This window comes from Psittacula echo (assembly GCF_963264785.1).
Source record: "Psittacula echo genome assembly, chromosome: 4".
Lineage (NCBI taxonomy): Eukaryota > Metazoa > Chordata > Aves > Psittaciformes > Psittacidae > Psittacula > Psittacula echo.
The window spans coordinates 108,136,602-108,146,733 of record NC_137738.1 but is presented as its reverse complement, the minus strand read 5'-3'; the positions used below and the strand labels follow the sequence as shown (position 1 = coordinate 108,146,733).

The following is a 10,132-nucleotide window of genomic DNA, read 5'->3' as shown; positions in this document are numbered from 1 at the left end:
CCTGGAGAGGCTGGGGTACGGCTGGGGACGTGCTGCTGAACGCAGGGCCTGAGGGCAGGCCCTGGCAGGCGGGGGGGGGTGGCTGCCCGGGTCGGGAAGGGGGCCCTAGCCCAGGCCTTGCCTTTCTTATGGCACCTCACTGCCGACCCCCAAGGCAAGGCAAGGAGGTTAGGGAGAGAAGGAAAAAACGAGGGAACAGAAAGAGAAAAGGAAGAACGTCTGATACCCTCGCCCGGCCCGGCGTGCTCCCTCCCCCGACCGCACTTCACTACCGCCCCCTGCGGGACGTTAACAACACTTGCCAGAGCCAAATCTCGCGAGAACTTCGACCTGAGGATTGAGGGGGGTTAGCGAAGTCTCGCGTTAGCGGAGTCTCAGCGCGCTGAGGCGGCCTCGGGCCCGCTGCGCTCCCTCCCTCCGTCCCTGGATCCCTCCCCTCCACCACTTCTTCTGCCGCCTCAACCGGGCCCGGCCCGCACCGCCCCGGCCCGCTATGGAGGCGAATCCGCCCAAGCGGAAGGAAACGCGCAAGTCGCTGCGGGTTAAAGTCATCTCCATGGGCAACGCGGAGGTGGGCAAGGTAGGCGCTGCGATTGGTGGGTGGGCGGTGGGGGCTGGCTAGTTATCCAATGGCGAGCTGGGTGCAGCCGGCTGCGCTGCTGGAGAGGTCGCGGATTGGTGGCTGTGCCGGCGGTGGGAACCAATCAACAGCAGGCTTTGTCGTGCGGTGCGAGGCGGGAGGTGGGGGTGAGTGGATGATTGAGAGCTCTGGGGGCGGGGCCTCACGCCGTAACGGCCATGTTTATTGGCTGCATGGAAATGGGGCGGGGTTGCGCGCTTTAGCGGGGAGTTGGCGATGGGTGACATGGTGATGGCGTGCCCGCGGCAGGCCTGGTGCGGGGCTCGGCGTGCTCTTCCGTGCCCTTTCGTGCCCCTCCGTGCTAGCATGGGCAGGCGGCGGGCAGGTCCCGGTCCGCGGTCCCTCTCTGTGGTGTTGGGTCCCTCCGCAGTCTGCCAGCTGAGGAACACCCCTTCCCGTGTCGGCTCTCGTCAGAGGGAGCCCGCATGACCATGTTGCTGCCACAGATACCGTAGTGCAGCGTCTGAGGGCAGGAAGCGTGCATCCAGCCCTTAGTGCCCTCCTCGGGGCAGTCGGAGGTTGCTGGGGTCGCCCCAGCCCTCCCCTGCTCGCATTTAGTCGGGGGTTCACGAAGGCCGCCCCTCTTCCTGCTGCTGTGATGAATGACCTGGCTCTTGTCAGGGATGTTGTTCCTTCTCCCAGCCAGGTTCTATTCTGAAGTGCTGCTCTTTTTATTTGCTAAACAAATGCTGACAGCACAAGGACTCCCTTGGGGCAGACAAATGCTTCTTGGATGGTAAGCAAATCGAGAAGGATCTTGCAGGACAGAGTGAGTGGGCAAAGAGGCTGCAGGTGACGTTTATGCTTACAGCATTTATCTCCTGATGGCTTATAGCAGCCAAATCCTCTGCTTGCACTAAACAGTATCTCTGCCAGTCAGGGGCAGATCCAGGGCTGGAGGGACCCCCTAAATACACAACTCCTTCAGGCTGGATGTTTTCTGTAGGGAAATAAATTAGAGTTTCTTGGCGCTCCAATCTGCAAGCAGGTAAGGAATAACTGATAACCAGTGGCTTTCCGTTCTTTTTGCAGAAAGGAAACTGCTCCTGGTAAACATTGGTCCTTTGGTTGTGGGTTAATTAGCTAATTTAGGGACTTAGAGTTGATGGCTTTGCAGCCATCCAGCTGGTGGAGGCTGTCAGCAAAATTCCTGTTAATGTGGATATTATGGTCTATGGTGCCATCCTGCTGAGGGTCCCTTTTCTTTTCTCCCAGAGCTGCATTATAAAGCGTTACTGTGAGAAGAGGTTCGTTTCCAAATACTTGGCAACTATCGGCATTGACTACGGCGTCACAAAGTACGTACCTTTGTGGTGAGGAGCAGCAAGTGCTTGGCTCGGCCAAGGCTCCTTAGTTTCCACAGCATAATCTGATTTTTTGCCCTATTGATAAAATAATCAACAGAATCAGCATTCCTCTGATAGCACAGCTCCCCAGTACCATGTGGTGGTATCCTCCTTGTATGAAAGGCTTTAGCGGCTGTTTTCTGCCCTGGCACTCAGATCTTCCTACTGAATTTACTGAGGATGGTGAGGCCCTGGCATAAGTTACCCAGAAAAGCTGTGGCTGCCCCATCCCTGGCAGTGTTCAGGGCAAGGCTGAATGGGGTTTGGAGCAACCTGGTCTAGTGGAAGGTGTCCCTGCCTGTGGCAAGGGGTTGGAACTGGATGAGCTCTAAGGTCCCTTCCAGCCCAAATGATTCTGATTCTATGTTTTTTCTGTCCCTGATCACCCAGCTCTTTCTCTGCAGAGGGCTGGCAGCGATAAGGGATGTTCCTGTGGGGACACAGCCTGTGCAAGGGCTGAGGAGGAGCCTTCTCAAGCATTTCCTGCTTCTCTTTCAGAGTGCAGGTCAGAGACAGAGAGATCAAGGTGAACATCTTTGACATGGCAGGACACCCATTCTTCTATGAGGTAAGGCAGACCTGGCCTTGGGAGCAAACCACAAGGCTGCTCTCAGCAGCGTTTGGCGCTCTCAGCAGCATTTGGCACCCTCAACTTTCCTCAGATCTGCCTGAAATTGGGTTTGGGGGTGGGAAACTTGAAAATATATTTCTCCAGGCTGAACAAGCCCAGCTGTCTCAGCCTGTCTCCATAGCAGAGGTGTTCCAGCCCTTGGAGCATCTTTGTGGCCTCCTCTGGACTCACTGCAGCAGTTGTTGTTGATCCCGATGTTGGGGCTCCAGACCTGGACTCAGTACTCCAAGGAGATTCTCACCACAGCAGAGCAGAGGGGGAGAGTGGATGGGTCCTGTAGCTGACTGTAGACACTCTTCCAGCAGCTGTCCTGAGAGTCTTCGGTCTCCCCAGTTGCTGGCACTGGGCATACAAGCCACAGAGGCTGCAGCCCCGCTCCAGCTGCTGGTACAGACCTCCTTATGCACACCTGCATGCACAGAGACATGTTGCAGGTCCCTCCAGTAGCTGGGCTTAGACATGTAGTCAGTATGTCAGGTGGCTGGCCCTGGATCTTTGCTTTGCCCTGCTGCTGACACACAAGGTATCACACACATGCCAACAGGCCTCTTTGTGGACTCACAGACCTTCTAGTCTCTCCAGGAGCTGGTCTGACACCTTGTCTGCCGTTGTGCCTCTGCTTTTGTGTGTTTGTGGAGATGACTCTTCTATGGTTAGTCACAGTCGTGATGGGCCTGGGAGCAGTGTGGTCAAGGTGTTAGATGGGTTCTCCATCTGTCATTTTTCTTCACTCTTCTGTTTGTGAGGAGATGAGATTTTTGTTACAGAACCACATAGGTGCCAGGTAAATGATGATCACCCAAACCCACCAGGTCCTGTGCACTCATCCTGGCTGTCACCAATGTCCATGCCCTGCCTTTGTCCCCACAGGTGAGGAACGAGTTTTACAAGGACACACAGGGAGTCATCCTGGTCTACGACGTTGGACTAAAGGAGTCTTTTGATGCACTGGACACGTGGCTGGCTGAGATGAAGCAGGAGCTGGGCCCCCATGGGAACATGGAGAACATTGTCTTCGTTGTCTGTGCGAACAAGGTTAGCTGTGGGGAGAAGCCAGGCTGCTGTGTGGTCCTGATCAACAGCCCTCAGGGCTTGTTGTGTTCTTGCTTGAGCCCAAGCTGTTGAGCTCCAGCTACGGCAAGGGAAATGTTGTTAGGTTGTAGGAAAGACTTTCTAAGAACCGGATGTGTGTGTGAGGAGCACTGGAGACTGTATTTCAAAAGCGTTTTGAGAATGTGGTGGCCACATGTCAGGAAGGGATCAAGTAGAGGTAACATTGTCTCTGGACTAAACTCAAAGGCCCTTTTCACTTGTATTTTCTGTGTTTTCTTTCCACGCTGCCTCCATCCCTTCAGGATAAGCAAACAGCCTCACCAACCAGACAGGCCTCTTATCTGCTGTTAGACGATCATCCTTGGAGCTGTGTTCCTCCAGCTGCCGCTGCAGACTCTGGCTGGTCTCTCATCTCTGCCTTTTCTCCTGGTCTAGATTGACAGTACCAAGCACCGCAGCGTGGATGAGAGCGAGGGGCGGCTCTGGGCGGAGAGCCGGGGCTTTCTGTACTTTGAGACATCAGCACAAACAGGAGAAGGAATCAATGAGATGTTTCAGGTGAGGGGTAATGAAGGTGGGGAGGACACAGACACCACACTGAGCTGGGATTTGATGGCAGGGTATCCCCTGAATTGTTTAGATCCCACAAAACCTTTCGAGACTTTGCCCCAGAGGTGTCTTCCCAGTGAAATGTTGCCCTGAGAAAGCCATAGCTGCTTAGCTCAGGATTAGTATTGGTCCTCAAAGACCTGAGCTGCCCCTAGCATTGTGTTGTTCAGATCTAATGGTCCCACTTGCTGTACTGGGAACATGAAGCAGAGATGCTTATATCACCTACTCAGGTCTAGCACTGGGCTGGAGTGGGTTTGAGATAAATGTGGGGCTTAGCCTTCTCAGCCTGTCCCACAATCCTTGCAAGGACTGGATCCTTCCAGACTGGAAATCTCAGCTCCCTTGGCCCAGGCAGTGGGAATTGAACATTCATCAGTTGCGCAAATGCTCCCCCAGGCTTCAGAGTTTGAGCCTGCAGCCAGCAAGGGCAGTAGGATCTCCTATGCACTGCCACCACCTTTGGGGACCATTCTTTCCTGCTAACTCCTCCCTGTGTCTGCAGACTTTTTACTCTGCCATCATTGACCTGTGTGACAATGGCGGGAAGCGCCCTCCTGCCAGCATGGGGGTTGGCTTCACCAAAGAGCAGGCAGATGCCATCCGCAGGATCCGCAACAGCAAGGACAGCTGGGACATGCTGGGAGTCAAACCTGGAGCCACGAGGTGAGGAAAATTGCAGCGTTTGACTGGCTGGCTGTAATCTTTCTGACCTGGCAGGCTGGTGGCATCTGTGATCTTTTAGTGACCTACCTGCTGATAAGCTCATGTTGGTTTATATAACAAATGGGCACAAATATCTAGCCACAAAATTAAGGCAATGCAAAAGAACCTCTTGGTCCTGAGCACCAAATTTACTTTTAAAAGACAAGCCAGGCTGGAGGAAAGGGGAAATGATGAACATGAGAACCTCAGGCCTGCCAGATGCCCAGACTTGCATCCTGCCTTCAGGCTGAACCATCTCTGGTCACTCCCTTGCCAGATGTGTTTGGAGCAGCTCCAGCTTTACTTTCCCTGCTCTCCAGTCTGGAGAAGCTTTCCAGCTGCTGTAAAGGCTGCTGCCCACATGTCAAAAAGAGATTGATAAAAAGCTCTTCCACCTGGAAATGGTACTCCCAAAGTCAAGCTTTCTTTTGTCTTCCTCAGAGGACCTCTACCCTGGTGGAAGTGGTCATTGCCGATGTAAGAGTTTTGATATTGAATCTCCCAGTTCTGCTGTATGACTTGGGCAGCTAAAACAAGCTTCCAGAGCTATGCCTTGCTCTCAGAAACATGAGGACTACCCTTATGTACTCCATGCAGTGGGGCTAGAGAGGGGGTTTTGGGATAACCTATCATTCAGGACTCACAGTTCCTCCTGTTGGCTCTCTGAAATGTAGATGTTAAACCTAACCCCTTATCCAGGCCCCTGTCATCCATGGGGAGAGATCAGCAGCTCTGCAGGGCAGTTTGTGCTGTGATCACCAGCACAGATGGGCTCACCTCCCTCAGGAGGTGCTCCCTTCCCTCCACAGCCTGCAGCTGGAGCTGTCTGCCTTGAACCAGACACCCAAGGCTTAAAGGGCTGAAGTGATGTGCAATGCCTTCACCCAGAGCGTGTAGGCGGTTTGATGTGAAGCTGAGTCAGGGTGCGTGTGCCCCCACGCTGTCTCCCAGCTTTCTGCTTTCCTGGTGCCAGAGACTCAGCACACCAGGACACGTGTCACAGGCAGATATCTGACATGATGGGAGCATTTGTGCTCGCAGAGTCCTATGGTGGAGAGGGTGTATCTGCCCCAGGAGAGGGGTGCTGCCCCTCCTCTGCTTGTGCCACAGCAAGAAGTGCCCTGTGTGCTTCTCTGCAGCTCTTTCTTCATAGCAACACCTCAAAAGCCCAGAGGTCCTTAGTGCCACTTAGGGAAAGGTTCAAAAGCATCTCCACGGGGCTGTTGAGCACTGGGGGAGCTCCTGGTCCTGCTGCGCTCTGCCAGCGGAGGCAAGGCTGAGCTGGGCTGTGTGTCCTATGGGTCCTCTCACTTTTGTTGTGTCTCCTAGGGATGAAGTGAATAAAGCCTATCGAAAGCTGGCTGTGCTGCTCCACCCTGATAAGTGTGTGGCTCCTGGCAGTGAGGACGCCTTCAAAGCAGTGGTGAACGCCCGGACTGCACTTCTCAAGAACATCAAGTAGGGAACAGAGCTGCTCAGAGCTGGGAACCTTCCCCTCTTGCCGTGGGGCACCTCTCTCCTCCTCATGTTTGCTGCTGGCATGGACACGGGCTCTCCCAGCACCAGCCGTGGCAGCAGGACTGCATCAACTGTAGCACCCTTGCAATGTGCTGGAAAGGGGCAGACTGCTGAGGAGGGCAGAGGCACCCCAAAGCCCTCCCTGCATCTGTGGCCCCAGGTCGTGGCTGATGTAAGTGCTGAAAACAAGTGAGGTTCCCACCTTCTTGGCTGTGTTACACCTCAAGGAAGTTATCAGCCATGGAGGTGCGTGACTCTACCCTGTGGATACAGCAGTAGCAGAGTGAGATCTGATTTGAAAGCTGCTGTGTCTGAAAGGATTGGGGTCATGGGTGGAGGATGCCCAGGAGAGTAGTGAGTTGTCAGTCCTGGGTTATCCTAGAGCCGCCTCTGCAAGGCTGATAGTGTTGGAGTGCACTTGCCAAGCGCTGGGGCGGTTCAGCGTCCTGGGCAAAGTGTCTCCTGCCAGCTGACACCCAACAGTACTGCTTTTGACAGTGAGGAGAAGGGCAGGTTGCTTGAGGGAACATACTGCAGGGAGAAACTGGCTCCCAGAGTGTCCTTTTCCTCATTCTTCCCAAGCTGTTGTGGTGCCAGGAACAGCCCCTTCGGTAGGACTGGGGCTCTTCCACCTACTTGCAACAGCGCAGTCTCCTGCCACTGTGTCCTTCCACCTCCCTGAGCTCAACTCCTCGGGAAGAGCCCCTAAGGCTGCAGTTCTCAAGCAACTGCTCCCTGTCTCCCATCCCTCTATTCACACCATGCCAGCAAGCTCTGGGTAGGTGCCACCATCCCTTATGAGTGACTGTCCTCAGCTGTGGGTGGTCCTGGCTATTTGCAGGCAGGAGGAGAGTGCCGACCCAAGGTGGAGGCAGTTCACCCTCCACTTGGCTGCCTGTCAGCTCTGCCCTTCCTCCCCTTGGCCAACTTCATCTCCTGAGCTTCATCCACACTGCAGAGCTGTGTGGGTGTCTGCAAGCTGCCTGCTCACTTGGCATCATGTCACTCTCAGGTTAAGTGAGGTGTGGAAGGGCCGTGTCCTCCCCCAGCCCTCTCTTCTCACAGCAGCATATCACCCTGCTTTGCTGGTTGTCTTACAGGTTGCCAATCAGCAGGTGGGTGCAGGTTGCCCCCTTCTAGTCACAGCTGCTGTTTGATTTGAATAGTCTTGTTGATTTAGATGGGAGCCATTGCTGGTCACCCCAATAAGTGCTTGCAGAGGCTTGAGATCTGGCTGCTGTGATCCTGAGGGAGGTGAGCTTTGAAGGCTGCCAGGCTCTTAGGAGAGACCAAATGGGAGATTCCTTGGGCTTCGGTGTTTTTTTTCAGGACCCAGTTTTATCTCCTTGCTGCTGCATGAGCTTGGCAGGTATGGTCAGGACACAAAGCCATGAAATGAAAGCCACGGAGTGAGTCTGTGTGTATCCTGACCTCACCTTACAGATACCCTGTTCAAGTTTTCTCCTATGGTCAGTGCAATATGTTTTGTTTTGGTTTGTTTTTTTCCACTTCAAGGCAGCTTTTCTGTGTTTCCCCTTCAAAATACATCAGAAATCAACAGTAGATCCCCCACACACTTTTTGACAGCAAACATTAAGGGACTTTAAAGCCAGTATCATTTTGCTCTTGCTCTGGTTTCTGGTGCTGGGAAGAAGTAAGCTGTCCTGCTAGGAAACACTTTTTGCTCCTCCAGTGTAAAAATGACAAGGGGAGATGTTGCTGCAAGAGGTTAATGTTTAAAATAGCTCCATTTTCCCTCTCCTAGATGCATAAAAAGCTGGGCTGGGGGAGGTCAGCAGCACAGGTACTGCAGCTGTGGCAAGTTACGCTGACAGGGTCTCATTCCACACATTTTGTAATGCTCTGGAGTTCACTGGAAACCTCCCTGCTTGTCTGGTGGAGGAAAACACTTAATACTGGCTTCAAACCTATTTCTCTGTATTTTTTCCCCATTGAGAAGGTAAACAATCCTTTTGCTGAATGGTGCACTTCATTTCGAGGGTGAGATCTCAGTGCCTGGAGTGGTTTAAAGGCTTCCTCAGTTCCTGCTGCTCAGGGGCTCTCCAGGACTTTTGTGCTATGCATGGTCCCTCCTATTCGCTCCTCAGGTGACTCTGGCTGTTAGTCTTGGGGTTTCTGCTGTCTGTTTACAGAGCTGACTGGACCTTTGGAAACCATTACACACGCATGTCACATCGAGCCATGTCAATGACCTTCTGAGTTGTGTTGTTTTTATAAATTAAACCCCCCCTTTGGAACAAAGGAAGCCCTGTGAGCTGTCCTCCCGCCTACTGTTAATGTTTAATTGCCCTTTGACTCATTTCTCTCCTCCCCAGCAGGGTCTGGCCAAGGCTGGTGGTGAAGAGCTGCCCTCGAGGGTGATGTTGGAGGTTGTGAATCAACTCTGCAGGAGTGGGAGCTGGGTAAGGGATCAATGCAGGCCTGGGAGCCCCACAGGGGTTTGATGTGGGATGCACCTGGCTGTGGTGGAGTCTGGTTCTGGGCAGGGGAGGCAGAGGGGTAGCACCATCCTTGCTCCATGCACACACATCTCTGCACCAGCAGCCCCTGTAGCGTGCTTACTCCATGCCAGCTCCATCAGGACCCCAAGCTCAAGGTCCCTCCAGCAAAGCTGCCACCATCCAGGCTCTGCCTCAGGACCAAGAGTCCTGTGTCCTCCTGCCTCATGCAAAGAGCAAGTCCTGCTTCTGAAGCATGTGTCCTGCTGTGAAAGCACCAGGATCTGAATCCAGATGAAGGCGCTTTCTGTTCAGCATCCAGAAACGCAGCCAGGAGCCACCCCTGAAGATCTGTGGAATGGGAAACCTCCCTCAATGTGCCTAGAGGTGCTGCCCTGCCTGTGCTCTGCCTGCCTCAGCACTCAATGGAGCCGACAGGCAGGGAGGACACAAGGATTTCTGGTCTGGCCCGTGCCCAACAGCCACTGTCTGCTCCTTGCTGCCACTCCAGGCTCGTGCACCCTGTAACGTGTCCAGGAATGAGCTGTCCTCTGGAGCAAGGCTACACTCATCCTGCTTCACGAGCCAGCAAGGTCCCTTTGCTGGCCTTCGGACCAGTTAACCTTCCCAACGAGGGTGCCCCATCCATGGCCAGCCTGGAATGGGTTGGCCTGGGCTCCCCATGGTGGAACATGTCCCAAGGCAAGACTCATGTCCCTGTCTGATGCTGGCCAAGGCACAGGCAAGGCTGGGCAGCCGAAGCTCCTGCCCATACCCTGCTTGCCTGCGCTCCTCTTCAGCTGCAGCAGGATGGGAGTAACACTGAGCATGCCCCAAACCTCAGGGGAGCTGTGGCTTTGGCTTATCATTTTGGTATTAATTACTGCACAGAAGTAATTACTTCCCTGGCAAAGCAGCCAAGATGGCCTCTTGTTAGAGCTGCTGGGGTGAGGATGTGTGGGAGTGCAGTGGCCACGGCTTGATGGGGCCAGGTGTGGTTCTCCAGTATATCAGGGAGGACTTCTTGCAGCATGGTGATGGGACTGATTCAGGGCACCTCCATCAGCCCTGAACTGCAGCCAGTGTTCCAGATCCAGGGTGCAAGAGGAGCGATGAAACATGAGGAAGAAGAGGGGTAGCTTTCTGAAGAGGTTTCAGGGGAGTATCAGTC

At 54.0% G+C, this 10,132-nt stretch overlaps 1 protein-coding gene across 1 annotated transcript; it reads left to right on the top strand.

Moving 5' to 3' along the window:
* Positions 1-437: 437 nt before the first annotated feature.
* Positions 438-7,476, top strand: DNAJC27 (DnaJ heat shock protein family (Hsp40) member C27). Its single transcript, XM_080616629.1, has 7 exons — positions 438-580; positions 1,856-1,938; positions 2,485-2,554; positions 3,488-3,652; positions 4,106-4,228; positions 4,785-4,945; positions 6,314-7,476. The coding sequence occupies exons 1-7, from the start codon at positions 494-496 to the stop codon at positions 6,444-6,446; spliced, it is 822 nt and encodes a 273-aa protein (XP_080472755.1). The 5' UTR covers positions 438-493; the 3' UTR covers positions 6,447-7,476.
* The last annotated feature ends 2,656 nt before the right edge of the window (positions 7,477-10,132 follow it).

What these genes read in the sequence shown, in the direction of transcription:
- DNAJC27 (XM_080616629.1), top strand. Translation starts at nt 494, where the DNA reads ATGGAGGCGAATCCGCCCAAGCGGAAGGAAACGCGCAAGTCGCTGCGG. An exon ending in GACACCCATTCTTCTATGAG is followed by an intron (nt 2,555 to 3,487) that starts GTAAGGCAGACC and finishes TTGTCCCCACAG; the next exon opens with GTGAGGAACGAGTTTTACAA. An exon ending in GTCAAACCTGGAGCCACGAG is followed by an intron (nt 4,946 to 6,313) that starts GTGAGGAAAATT and finishes TGTGTCTCCTAG; the next exon opens with GGATGAAGTGAATAAAGCCT.